The 21,351-nt window shown below is 40.5% G+C and overlaps 1 protein-coding gene across 5 annotated transcripts in view; it reads right to left on the bottom strand.

Moving 5' to 3' along the window:
- The window catches only part of LOC122551736 (activin receptor type-2A), a 157,971-nt gene that overhangs the window by 26,604 nt on the left and 110,016 nt on the right, over positions 1-21,351 (bottom strand). For all 5 annotated transcript variants that reach the window (XM_087989237.1, XM_087989238.1, XM_087989236.1 and 2 more), the window contains 3 exons: positions 15,311-15,518; positions 15,000-15,109; positions 6,458-6,612 (listed from right to left, as the gene is read on the bottom strand). In XM_087989237.1, coding sequence (XP_087845363.1) covers positions 6,458-6,612; positions 15,000-15,109; positions 15,311-15,518 — 473 coding nt within the window. The remainder of the gene's footprint in view (positions 1-6,457; positions 6,613-14,999; positions 15,110-15,310; positions 15,519-21,351) is intronic.

The following is a 21,351-nucleotide window of genomic DNA, read 5'->3' as shown; positions in this document are numbered from 1 at the left end:
GCCAATAACTGATTGCCAATGTTATGCTGCAGACTGTGATAGCCATAGAATACAGGCTATTCTGCAATAACACAACAGCTGTGCTCCTCTGCAACCTCACGCTATAGAAAACTGCGATGGAAAATCGCGCTGTAGAAGATCACCAATAGGAAATCACTATACTCATTCAGTAGAAAATTTGCGTTATCCAAACAATGTCCACAATTGGTCAATTGTACGCATGCTGACGAAACACACATTATAGCAGAATGACCTGTACCTAAACTCCACAATCTGCCACTTGATGCTGTTACGTCATACCAAGCCGAGAAAGAGTGTAGAATCTGACTGACAACATCAAACTGCGATCTACCAAGCCAACACACCAGTGCTCTTCTGCAGTGGTGAGACCATGATAGCAAGGAGAAAAGTCTGAACAGTTATTACTTTTGCTGTCTCAAATGTATCTTTGGCAGGACCAAAATCACAAACAGAGATCCTGCTGCTTGTTAGTTCGATCAGTACATTCTTATTGCTAAGCTACAAACAAAACCTTCAATAGCTCAGCTTGTTCAGCAGATATATATGACGCCCATATACCCAAGGACCTTCTGTACAGTGAACTGACGACTGGGGTCAAGATATCCTGGATATTTATATTTGTACAACAAATGACATCTGCAGTGGAATTGCAAGCATGGTGGTTACTGACATTGAAACTGGGAGACATTCACCTATAGCAGGGACGTCTAGAATATAATTGATCAGAAATGCAGTGGAAGAGATGTGCAGAAACAAAAAAAAAATCAGCTACTCAAAGTAAACAGAAATCAGTAAATTATACACATTCTTTACCCACTGTTTTATCTGCAAAAAATACAGGAAAAATTGCCATGCCACAGTAGAATTTGTGAGCCTACCAGACCATGATAACAGACTTGACCAATCAACAAACTACTATCTTACAAGATTGAAGGCTGCCACACAGCACAACAATTCTTCAGTTTTGATAGACCAGAGTTACTCATGGAAGCCGAATTGTGAGTTGCAGGATCTGTTCAAGATCTATCAGATTTAGCAGAGTGAATTTTCTAGATAATGCAATGGTTGGTACACTGTGGATAATCACAAAATTATATGACAAGAGTCTTTTCTCTCTAGCATGGTGCAGTGGCTATTCCAATCAACATGGTTGTGGACAAATGCTGGCCAACAGGTGAACTGCTGACGGCAAGTTCAACGAGGTTTTTCTCTCATTGGTTTTCACATCATCAGAGGCATCTCTGACAAATACGTCCTTCAACATTCAGCTATCTTATTCATTACTGGTGTCAGTCCTGGTGACACACAATATGAAGGAGTACAGATTCACCATCTGAGAGAGAACAGTGGGTGGTAATCAGTAGAAAGCTTTCTTGCTGATGTACGGCCTGGTACCATGAGACCCCATGGAGTCTGGAGTCAATGCTGAGAACTCCCAGATCAACTCCCTATCGGCTACATAAATCACTGTACCACTGACTGTGCTGGATTTGGCAAGCTGGTGGGACAAAATATATCCGGGTTATAATTTTGTGCAAATGACTATGTCTGGCCGTTGCGAAGACTAACTAATAATTGTAAATTTATTCATGAAATTTAATTCCACCAAATGCTATGGTGGGATCTAAACCAGTGTTACCATAACAATCGCCTGGACCTTGGGATTACTATTGCAGTAACATTAGCACTATATACCTCTCAGGTTAGGATGATGCAGTGACAGTCAATTATACAATTGTTGAAAGAAAATGCAGATGTGTAGCATTATACCTTGTGATCTGAACTAGGATAATACTATTTTTTTCCACACATGCCCTCATTAGCACTTCTCTGGTCTTTCAACATTTACTGAAAGAAAGCCAGATATAAGTTGGTAAACTTCATTACCTCACAGAAAGCAAGTGATAGTACAAATTAACTGGCATAACAAAGTCTAACTAAGTTTCAAATTCCATTTCTGGAGAAGAGGAATACTCATCCACAGCATCCTACATTAGTAAACTAACATTTGCTCATTGGTTTGGTGGTTCTGGCAAGTCCCATGCCAAGGTAAGTTCTCTTTTGAAATGCAGGGTCCCTTCCTAGACCTTAAATGGAATAGTCATCCTGATCTTCTGCCTAGAAGATGTGACATGATCCTTCACTCAATCTCAACTGTGTTCAGGAACCCGCAAGCCTGTTAATCCAGAAATATGTAACTCAAGAACATATTTGAGGGGCTGGTCAAGGCCCATATCAACTCTAGCCTCCCACAATTCCCTGCAATTTGCTTACCAGGAAAACAGGTCCTCAGCAGATGCCTTTTCCTTAGCTCTACACTCAAACATCTGGATAACAAAGACAACAATGTCAAGCTCCTACTCATTGACTATAGCTCTGCCTTCAACACCATAGACGAACCTCAAAACACTGAGACCTAGGTCTCAGCTCCACCCTCTGCAACAAGATCCTCAATTTCCAGACTGCAATTAGTGAAGATAGACAACAGCACCTCCTTCATGATAATGCTTAACACTGGCGACCCGCAAAGATGCATTCTTAGCCCCCATCATACTCCCATGACTGTGTAGCCAAATTCTGTACAAACACCATCAACAACTTTGCTAATGACACTATTGTGGTAGGCTGGATATCAAACAGTGATGAGTCAGAATACAAAAAGGAGATTAGAATACTTGGTGTTATAGTGCCATGATAACAATCTCTCTCTATCAATGTCAGTAAAACAAAAGAACGGATCACTGATTTCAGGAAGAAAGTAGAAGGATACGCCTCTATCTACATCAACGAGGCTGAAGTGGAGAGTGTCAAGAGCGTCAAGTTCCTAGGAGTGACAATAACTAACAATCTGTCTTGTACCTCCCACATAAATGCAATGGTCAAGGCAGCACAGTCTTGCCTCTTCTTCCTCAGGCAGCTTAGGAAATTCAGCATGTCCATAATGACCCTCACCAACCTTTACAGATGCCCCACAGAAAGCATTCTATCCAGGTGCATAACAGTTTGGTACAAAAACTCCTGTGCCCAGGATCATAAGAAATGACATAGTAGTGCGCATAGTCCAGACCATCAGAGAAAACAATCTCCCTCCACGGACTCCATTTACACTTCTTGTTCACAGGGAAAAGCTGCTATCATCATCTAAGACCCCTCCCACCCCAGCAATGCTCCCTTCCAACCTCTTCCATTAGGCAGATGATACAGAAACTTGAACACGAACATAGACACACAGATTCAAGAACAGCTGTTTCCCTGCTGTTGTTAGACTGCTGAGTGAATTTCTCTAACTTCAAATAATGTTGATCTTGCCAACATTAATCTTGCTTTGTGCACCTCCTGTAAAGCCGTAACCTTGTATACCTCGCTCTGTAGTGCCCCATGATGCGTATGTCCTTGTTTATTAAAAATTGCCTGTACTGCTCGCAAAATAGAATTTTTCACTGTACTTCGGTATGTGCGTCTGCAAAGAAAATCAGTCAAATCAAATCAAGAATATAATGTCTGAAAGATGACCTACTACTAGTTTGAAATGAAATGATAACAATTTACTGCACAGAAGCTGGTCAAAAAAAAGCTCAAGTTGTGATACTTACCTTGAACGAAACTTAATGACAAGACAAACTATACGGATCTATTCCTGTCGTATTGTATAATAATAAATTTAAAATAAACACAGTAAGAATTTATACAGATATCCCAAAGTCAAAAGAAAAAAATAAAATCTAAACCTCATGACAAACATAGGTGAAGGAAATAATTTTTACGATTATGGATGTAGCTATAGTTCACCATTCTGAAAATACATTCAATTGATTTTGCAAACAGCAGAGGGCACTAACTCATAACACTAATTGTAATAGTCTCAAAAATGGCTAAGTTCCGGTAATTTGATACATCAGAAAAACACATGCACCAGTCTATGATTTAAAAATTCCAACATTGTCAGACAGTCTTGCCAAAGCATCTACATTTGAAACATTAACAGTTAAGAAAAGAAATGACAAAAAAAACAATGTTCCATCTCTTAAAAATATTTTAGTTTCGGATTTTTCATTCCAGCATTAGTCAGCATTTTCTTTTTATTGATAGCCAAAGTTTTATTTCTGGGTATATTGGTACAAGTAGTACAATAATGCCTTTATTCCAGGTACTGTCTAAGAAGAGGATGACTTGCTTCTAATCCAGTTTGGTGGATTCCCAGATGGCCGATTGTACAATGGACCTATCTTTAGACTCTGCAAGTGATGCCTGACCGTGTGGATAGATCAGCTTTTGAAAGGTACATGTTCACTCTTTCCAATGTCTTGACTTTACCTCAGTGTTCCCGATGAAATCTCCTCGTGTCCCCTACACTTTCTTGGATAGTTCTATTCCACTTTCATCAGCTGGGAGGCAGAGCCTCCTATTAGTTAAGAGATAGATATCTTCAAGATGCTTTGATGGAAAATCTAAAGTATTTCTGTTGTCTGCTAGACAGTCTGTTGCTCAACCAAGTTTTGAGTTGCCCTGGGAGTCCCTTCTCAAGCATGCAGACAACACATCCTGCCTAGCAGAGCTGGTTTTGTGTGATCAGCACCTCAGTGCTATGCACAGTGGCTTGGAAGAATGCCTTTCTGGCTACTCAATTTGGAATGCCTTGCAAAGACACCACTGGTCAGTTTACTGACGTCCAGTATGTGGATGACACTTGTAACAGCACTCACTCAGGAACATAGTTCAGGTCATTGTCAACTTCTCCCCTGAATCAAATGAGAAAATTTGTCTCTAATAAAACTCATGGAAAACCTCATCCAACCAGCACCCACAGCACACCTTACACTATCAAGTGAGACAGACAACTAGATCATAGGAAATGTGGGCCACAGAATAATTTTCTTTCAATGAAGGCAGACTGGATGAAAAGGTTCATCATTGCCTCCAAAGCATCAGCTCTGCTTTTAGCTGACTGAGTAAATGAGTATTCCAGAATCAGAATCTTAAACTTGAAACAGGAGCCATGGTTTACCCACATCACTTTATGTTTTGGAGGCTTGGATATGCTATAGTAGGCATCTCACTGTACTGGAAGAGTAAGTATTGCTTACTCTTTGTTGTTGCTACCACAAAAGATTAAGGCTGAGCAAATTAGACAAGGTTAAGATTGTGGGTGCTCACTATATACACACAAAATGTGGATACGTGGTACCAAACTTGTGCTTTCTAAGTTATGCTGATTCTACTCAAGAAGAAGGGAGAATGAATTAGACTTTGCTATTATTCAGTCATAAATCTGTCCTTTTAAGGTTGGTGGCAAAATTATGCTGAATGCAGGATAGGGACAGAGATCACTGGTTGTGGTATTGTTCCTGGCTGAGATCCTAAGCCCAAATGAGCTAAAGCGAAGCTTGAAAGGGATCAGAAAGACTTAGAAGCATGTTGCCAGGGTTAGAATGTTATAAGGAGAGGCTGAATAGGCTGAGACTATTTTCCTTGAGACATTGGAGACAGAGGGATGACATTACAGAAGTTTGTAAAATCATGAGGGGCATGGATCGGGTAAATAGACAAGGTCTTTTCCTCATGGTAGGGGATTCCAAAACTAGAAAGCTTTAGGTTTAAGGTCAGAGTTGAGAGATTTAAAAAGGACCCAAGGGGCAACTGTTTCACACAGGATGGTGCATGCATGGAATTTACTGTCAGTGGAAGTGGTGGAGGCTGGGACAATTATAACATCTGAAAGGCATCAATGGGTATATGAATGGGTATATAACATCAATGGGTATACGAATAGGTAGGGTATATGGGCCAAATGCTGGCAAACAGGACTAGATTTATTTAGGATATGCGGTTGGCATGGTCGAATTGGACCTAACAGGCTGTTTCCATGCCATACAGCTCTGACTCTGCAGTTGCCCGCCAGTGCTCCAGGCCCCAGCCGTAACCATTCTGGGCCATGGCTGAATGATAATCAGTTCAATTCAAATTCACAATAGATCATTAACTGTATGAATACACTCAAGGTAACGGAAGGACAAGAATGGACCAGAACAGTCCTCTGTTTGTTTTACATGCAATGCGAGCTTGGTTGAGCTGTAAATTGTTTCCTTGGAACCATATTCTCTATAACCTTCAAACCTGGTTAAAACCATGAAATATTTCGAGGCAAAAAGGACTATGAAGCAATAGATTAATGAAGCCAAAAGGTTTCAAGTCCTTTAGTAAAGTGTGGAGCTCTACTTGTCATTAACCTGGTATCCAAGTTTAGCGTGTAAACAATTTTGTTTGTTAATAGATGATGGTCCATTCCACCAGAATTACAAATAAGCATTCTGAATAGGCAAAAATCAAGGATAGACTCATTAGTTGGCAAAACTACTCTTAACATACACTTGAAATGTAATTTTTTTATGCATTCGAGTTAAAAAAGATGAATTGATGAAGAGACTTTGAGCTATACCTGAGTTGGTACAAGTACTGGCGGATATGCCAATTTGTGATGCCTATACATCCAGAAAGAGAACAACACAACAACAGCAAACCCCATGATGGGTACCAGTGAATATAGCAAAATGGTCAACAGCGGAGGCCTTGATGGGACTGGATTTGATGTTGCTGTAGAGGAAAAGAAAACGTAATTAGATATTTCATAGCGAGTGAGTTATGTCACACTGACAACAATTCTAAAGATTTAAATCACTTCATTAATGGTTATAACATTGGATTGAACTAGATTTGAAATTCTATTTTTAAAATAAGAAGTTAAGTGTCCCATTTCAGTTACTATATATTTCTTCAGCCTTAATAAAATTACTAATTGTGAACCTTAGATACCAAATTTCAATTGTGTTCAAATATAAACAAACAGTGGAAGAATTTTTGTTTTAGCATGACAATTCAATTAGCATTAATAGTTACAGAACACAGTATATCTAATCTATAGAATCTAAGCAAGAATCTAATGTAGTGACTTCCTAACATTTTCCCACGGTGACCCCACTTCAAGACTTGAAAATTGTTGTCGCCCCACAGTAAAAACTGAGAGCATGGTGGGGCTTGGGAGAAGGTGAAACTATAAGAAAGGGTCTGCTTTAGGTAAAGTTAAGGGAAGCACATTTATTAAAACTCAGGGAGAGCTTCCAAGTGACTACTGTTGCCCAGAGCTAGCAACCCCACTTGGGTTCCACACAATTTTACTAAGTCTGGATTTAATATATGGAATTTAGTTACAGAAAATTGGATATAACTTGATTTTAAGGCACCTGATATTAGTCTAAGAAACAGCGACAGCTCAGGTGGCATAAAATTTTATTTTCTTAAACAATTCCTGAAATATCACAAATTTGAGGTGCCTTCTTATTCTAACAGCTTGTCTAGAATTAAGCATACCTTTAATTTCGCCAACAAGCCCTCCCCAGCAGGGTGTGATTTGCTCTTCATTCATGCTAACCACTTTTGCTATCAAATTAGATTTAGTGTGCATGAATACAATCAACTTTTGAATTTATTTTTCAGTGAGAGAAAAATAGAAAACTTAGGAGACCCTAATTCAAGGTACAAGAACTCAATTTCAATTGGCATTTTTTTCCCCCCACAACTCCACTATTTAGTGACAGTTGGAAAAGTCAAAAAGGTAAACAAATTAATTCTATACTTTTTTGAGGAGAGAACTTGGCTCTTCATTTTCTGAAAATTAAGAATGAAGTTCCAAAAGCAAATCATGTTACTGCAAAGCATTTCATGCGATTTAATAACAGAATAAATCACCAAATGCCAAGCAAAATGCAGAACTGAATTCTAATATAAACATGTGCTGAACAAAGCTCATTGGCAGTACATGTTTAAACCAAACAATCCCTGAGATTTCAAATTCATAAAACAATATACTGGAAGAACACCAAGTTCCACAATTAAAAATAGAAATACACATTTCTGAATGATGCAGAATCGGATGCTAAATTATTGAGACCTTCAGCTTGTTAAGATCATCCTTGTTAAAGGATCTTGTTCAAAAGGCATATAGTTTCCATAAGTACGTCACATTCCATAGAAATCAAAAAATCTGTACGCGATCTGGATTTCAGATAACATAGCCTAAATATTTACAGTTGCAGAAATCTACACTCTGGAATATACACACATACAACGTAGGAGCAGGAATAGGCTTTTTGGCAGTTGAGATTACTCCACCATTCAATAAGTTCATGATTGATCTGATTGTGACCTCAACTCACTATTCCCATCGACTGCTGATAGCCCTGCTCCCGTATTAGCCACAAGATCCATTTGCAAAAGTTCCATTTGCAAAACCAGATGTATGCTGAAAATATGTTGCTGGAAAAGCACAGCAGGTGAGGCAGCATCCAAGGAGCAGGAGAATCGACGTTTCGGGCATGAGCCCTTCTTCAAGAAAGGCCCAAAACGTCGATTCTCCTGCTCCTTGGATGCTGCCTGACCTGATGCGCTTTTCCAGCAACACATTTTCAGCTCTGATCTCCAGCATCTGCAGTCCTCACTTTCTTCCAAAAGCAGACGCATACCAACCAATACTGAAATGTAGAACATATAAAAGTGATACTGTGCAGTCGAACATAATAATAAATATACACAGAACTCGAACATGAAATAGTCTATTCTTTTTCAAGAAACACAATATCACAGATGCTATAAACCTAAAATAAAAAGAGAAATTGCCGAAACCACCTCAGTAGTTCAGACATCATCTGTGAGAAAAGAAATAGTCAACATTTCAGGTAAATAATATGCAATGTGAAGTTGAAAAAGGTAGTGAATAAATTTTTAGGAAGGCGAGAGTGGGACAAGAGCAAAGGAAGGTCTGCGACACACAGAAGGCAGGACTGAGTGAATGACAGAACAGTTAGCTTTACAGAGCCAAAGGGAAGGTGATCCAGCAAGGAACAAGGAAATAAATGACTGACAGTGCAAGCATGTTGTTGGAAAGTAAAAAAGAAGCAAAGATCCACTGAGAACATGACATGACACATCAATATTTACTCACTACAAGAACAGTATTGGGTCACTCAACTTGAAAGGTCAACTCTGATTTCTCTCCACAAATGCTGCCAGACCTGCTGAGCTTTTCCAACATTTTTTTTGTCTGTGATTTACAGCATCCACAGTTCTTTTGGTTTCCAAAATATATGCATTGTTACACTTTTTAATTTGAGGAAGTGCAACAAATTAAATGAGAAATTGTTCTGAGAGACCAAGTTCAACCAGGAAACCGGTTGGGACTATATGAAAAGAAGAACTGGAAAGCTCCTGTGGTGCAGTGGCAGTTTCCCTGCCTTTGAGGCAGGTGGCCTGGGTTCAAGCCCCACCTATTCCAGGGGTTTGTAATAACATCTCTGAACAGAATGATTAGAAAAACAAAAATAGCCCCCAGGCTGCCCTAAAGTGGGATGTATGTGCAGAGAGTTTGAGCCTCCGTGGTGAAGTGATGATTAGAGTGGGAACTGGAAATTTTGCACACAAGCATTTTGTTCCATTGATAAGGAGTTACATATGCAAGATCAAATGCTTTGAAGTGCAAAAGTTGATCAGCATACAACTTCAATGTAAATTAGAAACTCAATTAGATCATTTAATCAGTTTGAGGAGCAGGGATAGGCCATTGAGTCTCTTGAACCAACTCCATGCCCAAATAAACTGCAGCCTTAACTCCACTGCTTCCCATAATCCTCATTTAACTGGCAGGTCTAAAACTGAATATCTTTAAAGTCGACTTTCTACTGCTCTCTAGAGAGCAGAATTACAAGGATTAAGGTTTATTTGCTGTGAAAATAGATCTTCCAGTATCTCACATAATAGGAAAAGTCTACCAGCATGTAATGATTTTTAATCATTTGGACATGTTATCACATCCCTCCAGTTCAGGTGGGACTTAAACCCAGGTCTCTGGCTCTGACATTCAGACATCAGTAGTGCTACAAGATCCCTCATTGTCAGCTCCTTTTTTCTTCAATAAGATGTTACAAGATTCAGGATTCTGGGTAATCCAAGATGGAGGACGGGAAACGTTTCTGGCTATAACAGGCTGCTCCTTTTTTGAGGTATTTTAGGTGTTAGAGCGGATTTCTTCGAACTCAAGGAGCAGCAATTACTGTTTATATGCTGTTGCATTATTTTGGAACTTTGGAGGAAAAAAAAAGTCACAACAACAGCACTTATAAAAGGGAGAAGAACAGGGGAAGCACATGGTGAGGTCAGTGCAGGAGCGGGCGGGGGCGAGCGAGGGCGCGAGTGCGCGAGAGCGCGGGCCCGAGAGAGCGCGAGAGACACAGAGAGCGCGAGAGACACAGAGAGCGCGAGAGACACAGAGAGCGCGAGAGACACAGAGAGCGCGAGAGACACAGAGAGCGCGAGAGACACAGAGAGCGCGAGAGACACAGAGAGCGAGAGAGACACAGAGAGCGAGAGAGACACAGAGAGCGAGAGAGACACAGAGAGCGAGAGAGACACAGAGAGCGAGAGAGACACAGAGAGCGAGAGAGACACAGAGAGCGAGAGAGACACAGAGAGCGAGAGAGACACAGAGAGCGAGAGAGACACAGAGAGCGAGAGAGACACAGAGAGCGAGAGAGACACAGAGAGCGAGAGAGACACAGAGAGCGAGAGAGACACAGAGAGCGAGAGAGACACAGAGAGCGAGAGAGACACAGAGAGCGAGAGAGACACAGAGAGCGAGAGAGACACAGAGAGCGAGAGAGACACAGAGAGCGAGAGAGACACAGAGAGCGAGAGAGACACAGAGAGCGAGAGAGACACAGAGAGCGAGAGAGACACAGAGAGCGAGAGAGACACAGAGAGCGAGAGAGACACAGAGAGCGAGAGAGACACAGAGAGCGAGAGAGACACAGAGAGCGAGAGAGACACAGAGAGCGAGAGAGACACAGAGAGCGAGAGAGACACAGAGAGCGAGAGAGACACAGAGAGCGAGAGAGACACAGAGAGCGAGAGAGACACAGAGAGCGAGAGAGACACAGAGAGCGAGAGAGACACAGAGAGTCAGAGAGGGAGAGGGAGCGGGAGCGGGAGCGGGAGCGGGAGCGGGAGCGGGAGCGGGAGCGGGAGAGGGAGCGGGAGAGGGAGCGGGAGCGGGAGCGGGAGAGGGAGCGGGAGAGGGAGCGGGAGAGGGAGAAAGAGAGAAACCCACATTGCTAACTGACAAGAGTTTACAGTTACTGCCTTTGGTGTTGAATTCATGTATCACTGGACATGGGAGTGCATCTAGTAAAATTAAAAAGCAGTGAACTTCACAACGTATCTTGGAGGAATCTATATGGGAGCGGTCACAGCACAGAAGTAGACAAGTGGATTTTCCAAGGTTGGAGGAGTTGAGCTATACGAAGAGGTTTAATAGGCTAGGGCTGTTTTCCCTGGAGCGTCAGAGGCTTAGGGGTGACCTGATAGAGGTTTATAAAATCATGAGGGGCATGAATAGGTTAAATAGTCAGAGAGTCTTTTCCCTAGGGTGGGGGAGTCCAGAACTAGAGGGCATAGGTTTAGGGTGAGGGGGGAAAAGATATGAGAGACCTAAGGGGCAACTTTTTCACTCAGAGGATGGTACATGTATGGAGTGAGCTGCCAGAGGAAGTGTTGGAGGCTAGCACAATTGCAACATTTAGAAGGCATCTGGATTGGTATATGAATAGGAAAGGTTTGGAAGGATATGGACCAGGTGCTGGCAGGTGGGACTAGATTGGGTTGGAATATCTGGTTGGCATGGATGAGTTGGACCGAAGGGTCTGTTTCCGTGCTGTACATCTCTATGACTCTAAGTGGCATAAGGATCAGGCTATGGTCTAGTGTAGAAAAGTGAGACTTGTGCAAATAGTAATATATTTTTGGTGGTATAGACTCGAAGAACCAAAGGCCTCTTCTGCACTCTATGATCTAAGATCAACTCTCAATCTACACCAAAGGGTATACACCCAACTTGCTCAATGTTTCCCCATAAGACAAACCTTTGTTCCAGGATCAGAACATGAGCTGTGTGCAATACAAGTATGTCCCTCTTTAAATAAAAGGTAACAGAAACTGTACATAGTCCTCTAGAGTTGCCTCATTGCAGAAAAGCTTCTCTACATCAATATCCTTTTCTATTTGTAATAAATGTCAACATTTAATTTGCTTTTCTAATTACTTTTTTCCTGGAACAGTGGTTCACAAATACTGATTTGTGATAGCCCAAGAGAATTACAAATATAGCTTTAAGAGTAGTGAGCTCCCCTTCATGGAAAGAAGCCTGGAGTGCTGGCAAGACAACTCTAGATCCACTATTTCAATGCTACGCAAGAGGCAGGTGTACTGAGAATCCAATGACTGTTTAACCTTCTTCTTGAGTCCTCAAGTGGAAGCAGGTCTGTGATAATTATTTGCTGAACCATATCAAAGTGCCTTTTTTGAAAAATGCAGGCATGGTAAAGATAAACATTTTGGGGAGATGTCAATGAATTGAACTTTGACTGAACAAGCTACATTAAATACTGTTGCGACTGGAGCAGGTCAGAAGATAGAAACACTGCTGCAACTAACTCATCTTCTAACACCTTAAAGCCTGGCGACCATCTACAAGGTACAAGTCAATAGTGTGATGGAATACCCCCCCACTTGCCTGGATGAGTGCAGCTCCCAACAACACAAGTAGTTTAATACTATCCAGGATAAAGCAATCTGTTTGAATGGCACCACACCCACATTCACTCCCTTCACCACTGCAACAAGATAGCAGCACTGTGAACCATCAATGAATGTACTGCAGAAAGTCACCAAGGCTCCTTAAACAATATATTCCGAACCTATAACCACGACAATCTAAAAGGACAAGAGCAGCAGATAATGGGAACACCACCAATTGCAAGTTCCAAGCCATATGCCATCTTGACTTGGGAATGTTAACAGCTAAGTTATGCTAATCACATTATTAAACATATTGTTTAGTTTTGTCAAGTCCCTCCCTAACATCATCGTGGACGTACCTGCATCAAGTGGACTACAGCAACTCAAGAAGACTGTTCACTGCCACTTTCTCAGCGTCAACTAGAGGCAAGCAATAAATCTGGCTCAGCCACCAAAGCAGGCTCGAAGTCTGCCTCAGCCAGAATGAGGTTTGAACCCCATATTAAAATAAAAGCAAATTACTGCGGATGCTGGAATCTGAAACCAAAAGAGAAAATGCTGGAATATCTCAGCAGGTCTGGCAGCATCTGTAAGGGGAAAAAAGAGCTGACGTTGAGTCTAACTGACTCTTTGTCAAAGCTGAACCCCATATTGTTAGTTTTAATCTAATCTATGTAGGAACTAGATGAAATAGGCAATTCAGCCCCTCAAGCCTGACCAGCTGATTAATATGATCTAATAGCTGTTTTGTCAACCAAGCTGAATCAGCTCACTTTTTATCCTTGACAGTACTGGTCTATGTAATACAAACTTTAATCACTATATATTGAATAACTCTATTGTTTTTGTTGGCGCTTAGAGTCACATTAATTTTCATACGTTGAAGTTGCATCACATTTGCAAACAGTTTGCAAAGTTATAGTCTAGAACCTGAAAGAAACCATAAGGAAGTGAATGGGCTTTTAAAACATCTTTATGCATACCCTGCACCCCTATTCCAACAGAACTAATTTTTCTACCTTGCCCACATATATGTCGGAGTATACTTTTTTAAACAAGTGAAAAATAGCCACGCATTTGTATGCATTGTTGGTCCTCATTTAAAAGTTGTCCCATTTAACGCGATTTTGTTTTAACATCATTTATTCTTTGAAGGAAAACAAAAACAGAAATTGCTGGAAAAGCTCAACATGTCTGGCAGATGATTTACAGCATCCACAGTTATTTTTTCGATTTTTATTCTTTGAAGCCTTTTTTGTTTCAGTTCACCCCTTTTGTTTTAGCATTAAGTACTTTGTCAGCATGCTTCACATTTACAAAACAGTGTCCAGTACCATTTGGTCTGTACACTCAGACCAGCTTTCCCTCTTGACCTTCCTTCCCAGCCTTATTTCCTACTGTGATCTGCCCAGTTTCACCTCCCAGTTTATTCTGCCCAGTGATAGCTTGCTTGTAAACTTAACACCACCAATGAGTTTCGTTCTCCCACTCCGGGTCTCAATTCCTCCATTTCTCTGGTCCACTCCTGGCCACCTCCCCTGGGCCTCATTCCTACCTTTAGAGTCCATGTTTGGTCCTCCCTTTTCTACAGGCTGCTCTCTTAGATACTCATTTCCCTCTTGACTTAGTATGAAAATCCTGGGTTCCAACTAATGGTACATGTGAATCAGTGCCTGTAGTCAAGGGCAACCAGCCACATTAATCAATTTCTGCCACAAGATGGAGCTTAGTCAATCTAACAGTACTGCAGATCATCATATTTTTAAATACATTCAGTGATTTCATTAAATTGCTAAATTTCTGCAATGATAAAGTACAGGCGGTACTGTATTTCAGTTTAGAGGTTACTGATATATAGTTTTATCTTTTTTCTACTAAGGAGGCCCTGCAGATGCTAATTCCAGTCTTAACATTTCCTTTCCTCTAACCCTCAGCAAAGACTGGAGGTTGTTAAATGCACTACATAAATGTAAGTTTTTTTTAAAACTGGCTGTACATCATGTAAATAAGATTCAAGTAAACATTAAGTCATTAAAAAGCACTTCATATTGGGCACAGACAGCATCACTCCTACAAGGCAAAAGTAGTTTCATTGCAATGCACAGTATGGGTAAGATGCATTAAGTTTCAAATTACTGAATGATAAAGCTTAGAATATTATAAATCTCAACCATTCCAGAAACAAGGTATGCAGTTTCTATTATATCTATTAATGAATATGCACATCAGAAGAACTAACTGGACAATGACATTTAAACAAAATTTTAAAATTTGTACTTCAAGATTGTTCCTGCATCCTTCTATTCACACTGGATAATAATTTAACATTTAACCATAAAGATTACAAAGGTAAAACTTACACGGCAGTTCCTGAATTATTGGGACATAAAAAAACTTCTCATTGCATTTGATGCCTTCACAGCAGCAGAAGAATACTTCAGGGCTCTCTTTTGTTTCAACACATTCACCCCTATAAAACAAAATTACAGACTGATTTGATATTTGTTTGTTGCCAAGTGACCATAATGAATATTGAAAAAATTTACTTTTGATGGACAATGCTTAAGTATAGGAGCTAAAATTTAGCACTGCTAAAATTCAAAAGTATAGATAAAAGAGTTTTCTTAAAAAGGTACAAAAAAAGTAAAAATAGCAAATTATTATTGCATACTTGTCGTAGCAGTTCCAATCATCGAGCCAACAGCCTCGTTTTACAATTTCTATAGAGCCAGAATTGTTCTTCCACGTAGCAAAACAGTGTCGCCGTTTATCTTTTTCACCATCACAGTGTTCAATCCCACTGAGATTTGTTCGGTCTTTCTCCCAGTCTGCATTATAGAAAATGCATACTTGCTTCTCAGATCGACCAAGGATTGCACCTACAAGATGAGAAACAAGCTGGGTTTGATACAATTAATTCTACAGGGACATAATATTTTAAAAATTATTTTCACATCACATAAACAATGTAATGTTTAGGCCAGTTTAAAAGGCTGCATATTGAGTTATTCCCCACTAGAACTGGGTAGCAAGTCACAATTATAACTCTACAAATAAGGAAATGATTTATTTGATGTATCATCACGATGATTGAAACTACAAAAGTAAATAATGAGAGACAAAAGAACTCCAGATCATGCATATAAAAGATAAATGAAGAGACCATGTAATTTGACAGCCTTGCATAAAAAGTTTCTGTATTTGAGGACCAAGTTAAGTGCAACACAAAACAGTGCCACAGTCGGAGAGAAAATTCCATTCCAAATTGCCTACCTTTCTGAATGTAGTTAAATGTCTTTATAATGATTAATTACAACATCTTTTAAACTAATAACATAAGTTTTTTTTAAAAAGATTTTCCATGAGATTTCAGCTTCTAGCTTCACACAATCCACATGCCAAATCTTGATTATGCTCTCTCTAACCATATATTTCCCATTTCTTGGTTGGTTGTGATCCTTTTATACTGTGATTGATGAGAATCAATGCAACTCAGTGCTGAGAATTCTACAATCAATTTCAGATTGAGAGTGTTAAAATCCTAATTTCTTAGTGAGGCTTTCACTGAAGTCAATGATAAATACCCTGAATGGAATATCTAATCCTTAATTTGCAATTTTGACAAAAGAATTGTATAGAAAAATTCGTAGGTAGAATACACTGAAAAAGATAAGAAGAATGATAACCTAGAATTAGCCACCAACACCAAAGATCTGCGAGCTAAAGCAAGGACACCAGATAAAACAACATGAGAAGAGTAAGGCGAAGAGCGACATACAGGACAACTGTGAGATAATTGATTGTTGAACCGACTCAATTTTAACTACAGTAATTTTTTGCAAAAGATTTTTAAACTAGTACAGGGAGCATAAGAACTTAAGAGCACAGGAAAGGGAGCTGATTTGTACGTAAGGGCAAAGGGCTTTTATTTTCTACAGAACACCAGTTTTTGTTAACAGTACAAGTTAAATAAGGTAGAGCAGCTTGGCCAAGTAGAATGCCCATTCCTTTGGCTTGCAGTGAGCTGTGGGCAAGTCTCGTGACCTAGATGAGCCCAAATCCAGTAAGTGACACTGACTGTACAAGCTTAACCTCTGGAGTTCAGAGCTCAAATTCATTATGGTGCAGCCTCATGAAACAGAGGTTACATGAATAGCACATTTAGAGAGGTTGACGTCATAAGTTAGGGCAGCAGGCAGATACTGATAACCAACCAGCTCAAGAGAATCAGACAGACAGTGCAAAGGTCCCTAGAGGTCGGATTCACTATGCAGTTCTCTGTCCCCATATTGGTAAAGGTGAAAAAGTGTGACAAAGGTCAAACCATAATACCTCAAGTGGTCAGCTCAACAGGAGGAAAGCAACAGGAGCAGATGGGCAGTAGTGACAGGGGATTATTTTTGAAGTTATGTTGATGGGTCTATTCATGTGTGTGTGCCTGCATACGTGCGTATGCGCGCGCACTTCTGGTAGAAGGGAAATAATAAGGGTCAAAGAGGAGAAAAATGTAGAAAGGAAAAATTAATGTCTCTTTACTTTAAAAGATGAACACACCTCACAGAAAGGCTCATGGTCTACCACTCTCAAATACATTCAGCAACTTCCCGCAAATGATCTCATCTACATTAACTACCACTCCTCTCCCCAAGACTAACCCCTTTCCAGACTAAGCCCTAAATACTCTATGCTGCCAACTCATTCATTCGGGGTATCTTAGCACCCTCCCCGCAAGAGCACCAGCACTAACAGCCACTTTCAAGTCACTCAATCCCAGCCGTGCTTTCCTTCCAGAAGAAAACATTCCAGAATAGGGAGAAGGAAGGCCAAGATGGATAACTGAGTGCCTGACATTTGTCTCCTCATCCTTACACTGAATCCTTGCACTCGCAGGAGAGGACTGTGACTGCTTACCTGATGATACTGAGACCTCCATGTCTCTAAATAAGATTCTTTGTCGTGTTGCACTGCTTTGCATTTACCATCACTGTAAATGCACTCTTGACATGCTCAAACCTTATACTGTCTACTGCCTCCTGCAAGCACTAATGGCATCCACACAGTTGAAGTTATGAAGTCATGAAGAGATCAACCTGAGGCATCCTCTCCTCCTCCACCTCTGAGGAAGAAGCCACCGATCCCTCAGACTAAAAACCACTGAATACCTTATTTACAGCAATTTTTCTCTATTTGTATTCACTGTCTTCTAAACCCTCCATCAACTCAGATACGGACACCTCAGTGGTTATTTTAGCTATAGTCAGGAGAATGATCTCATCGGCATGTCACTGTCAGTGAAAGTGGCCCATGAAGAAATGCCTCAGGTTGCTAAGGCTCAGAGAAGTGCCAAAGGTAAGGAATCTGTGCTGTCAGGAGAAGGTCCCACAGTATTAGTCATTAATAACTTAATTCAAATACAAACATACACAGACAACTGCAGCAGCAGGCACCTTTCTTGGAAGCATCCACTAAATTGACTCGAATGATTTCTCCAACACCAGCTGTACCATGATGCCTCTAGTATGTGAGCACCCAGCTGCCCCTCTGTACAAGTCAGCATCTTCAAAGGAGATCCAGGTCCTGCACTCTCAGTGCCTGCTGGTTTGCATTCCTCGCCTTCTAAACTCAAGTTTCTCATCCAACTGTCCACAGGACAATACACCAGAAATGAAGTAGCCCAAGAATAACGTGATCAAATCAGGAGTCGCAGCATACAAAAGTAAGAGATTAACAGTGTCCTCGATCCACTGGGACAAGGAAGTCAAAGAGATGCCATGACATGCATCTTGCATATCACTGCCCTGATTCAGATCTAACCTACTCGGGTCTATTGGTGCACATACAGTAGGAGATTGTGCATGTGGCAATACTGAAAACTTTGCCCCCACACTCGTCACACATAAACACAAGAAAGATAAAAGATGGGCATCTACCCAACAATGTAGAGAAATGTTCAGGTTTGTCCTGAACACAGAAAACAGAAAAAAAAAATCAAATCTGGTAAATTACTGGCCAAAAGTCTACTCAAGTTCTTCAGTAAAGTGATAGAAGGTATCATTAACAACGCTATCAAGCAGCACTTGTTTAGCAATGATTTGCTAAACTGATGCTCAGTTTGGATTCTCAGGAGCATGAAGCTGCTGACCTCATTAAAGGCTTGGTTCAAGCACGGAGATGTCGGAGACTGCTAGCCAAGATGGAGGGCAGGAGGAACAAGCAGAAAGCTGAAATCATCAGATATCCATTCTGAGTTTCATGTTAGGAATTGTCACCATCTAGTTTTCTCAGAATAGGAGAATAGTAAACTACATGTGAACGGAGTAAGAAGAAGTAATAATGAGATCTTAATGCACACACGTGCGCCTCTTGTTGCTCACTGAAGAATTATATTGCAGTTCAAATCTTGATTGGAAAAATTAGACATGTCTTCCTCAACATCAAGTCATCTATTTTTTCCCAATCCTGCCATATTTCCCAAACTGACTCTACATTGCCCACATTGTTCATCATCTTGAAATTCAGCACAAGTTTTTGCCATGAAAAGTTATAGAAAACTTGAAATGGAAACTGTTTTTCTCTCCATAGATCCAGCTTGACCTGCTGGTTTCTCCAGTGCTTTCTGGAATTTTTGCTTTGCAGTAAATTAGTTTTATTTGTTCCTTTAAGGAATGTAGCTGTCTTGTTTCTGAAATAAAAGAATAAACATTGGAGAAATTAGGTCTGTCAGCTTCTGTGGACAGACAAAAAAAGCCCAATAATGACCCTTCTTCAGAACTGGTGTACAAAATCCCATGCAAGGACTGCACAAAACACTATATAGGACAAACAGGAAGACAGCTAACAATCCGCATACATGAACATCAACTAGCCACGAAACGACATGACCAGCTATCCTTAGTAGCCACTGGGCGGCACGGTGGCCCAGTGGTTAGCACTGCTGCCTCACAGCGCCTGTAGACCCGGGTTCAATTCCCGACTCAGGCGACTGACTGTGTGGAGTTGGCACATTCTCCCCGTGTCTGCGTGGGTTTCCTCCGGGTGCTCCGGTTTCCTCCCACAGTCCAAAAGATGTGCGGGTCAGGTGAATTGGCCATGCTAAATTGCCCGTAGTGTTAGGTTAAAGGGGTAAAGGTAGGGGTATGGGTGGGTTGCGCTTCGGCGGGTCGGTGTGGACTTGTTGGGCCGAAGGGCCTGTTTCCACACTGTAAGTAATCTAATCTAAGTAATCTAATCTAATCTAATCTACAACAAGCAACATGAATTCGACTGGGACAACACTACTATCATAGGGCAAACCAGACAGAGAACAGCCAGGGAATTCCTAGAGGCATGGCATTCATCCACAAACTCCAACAAATACATCGACCTGGACCCAATATACCAACCACTACAGCGGACAGCTGAAACTGACAACCGGAAGCGGCAGGGACAGACCACTATAAACACCGGAGGAAACATCAAAGAAGCGCTTCGCAGGAGGCTCCCAAGCACTGATGATGTCGCCTAGCCAGGGGACGAAACAAAAACTTCCAGCTCGGCAAACAGAACCACAACATTTATCGGAGACTTTAATACATCAATTTCCCTAACACCATTTCCCCTCCATACTGATTTTCTTTAGTTCCTCCCTATCACTAAACCCTTGTTTCTCAATATTTCTGGTACTTCTTTTTACAAGTACAGCCATTAAATGTGATGTACTTTTTTTTATGACAGCAGCCTGAAACTAATTGTAAACCTCAATGTCTAAACTGTAGATTTTTAAGACATTCTGAGGTATGGATATGAGACAGTTTTGATCAGTGAAATGAGCTGATGACATAATGTGTTATTGAAATATTATAAAGAATTAAACATCAAACACAGCTATGAATGACTTGATAAAACTCTTTCAATAAAAAAAAGCATCAGAACACTTAATGTCATGCCAAATCTGTACTGGCTTCTGGTGCTATTACATATGGAGTAATTGGGCTTAGAATATGAAAATGGAATTTAAAGCTTAAACACCGATTCAAGTTACTTATATCTGTATATTTCTTAAATGAAGAAATCTCTCTCCTTTTCATTTATTTAAAACATGAGCAAACCTGTTCAGCATGGCTCAAATGATTTTCAAATGGCTAAAGTTTCTATTTTAAGTAATGCATTCAGACAGTGCAGTGTTCCGTTGAATTCATGACCAGGTATCAGTGCACTGTGCAGTACATGCAAATATTTTACAGCACTCTTCTATAACCATTTTGGCTAATAGAGCGCTATATAGTGTGTGGCATGACAACTAAACTTGTATATACAAATCACATGTTAAGCATAAAGTATCCTCAATAGCTTCACCACAAACAATAGACCACAAGTCAGAGCAGAAGTGAGTCATTCAGCCCATCAAGGTCTGCCCTGCTATTCAATAAGATCATGGCTGATCAGATAACCCTAAACTCCACTTTTCTGCATTTACTCCACAGTTTTTGATTATTTTGCTGATTAAAACTCTGTCTATCATATCCTTGAACATAGATAACAAACCAGTCTCAACAGATTCACTATCCTGAGAGAACAAATCTTTCTCATCTCTGTTTTAAATAAATAACCTCTTATTCAAAGGTTATAATCACTGGCCCAATTCTCACAGGAGGGAAAACAACCTTTCCAAATCTATCCTATAAAGTCACCTAAAAACCTGAAGGGTCATAGAGACAGATATACAGCATGGAG

This window comes from Chiloscyllium plagiosum, unplaced genomic scaffold (assembly GCF_037043375.1).
Source record: "Chiloscyllium plagiosum isolate Xiang-an unplaced genomic scaffold, Cpla_swu_hap1 HiC_scaffold_7, whole genome shotgun sequence".
NCBI classification, from domain to species: Eukaryota; Metazoa; Chordata; class Chondrichthyes; order Orectolobiformes; family Hemiscylliidae; genus Chiloscyllium; species Chiloscyllium plagiosum.
This window is presented reverse-complemented; position numbering and strand designations above follow the sequence as displayed.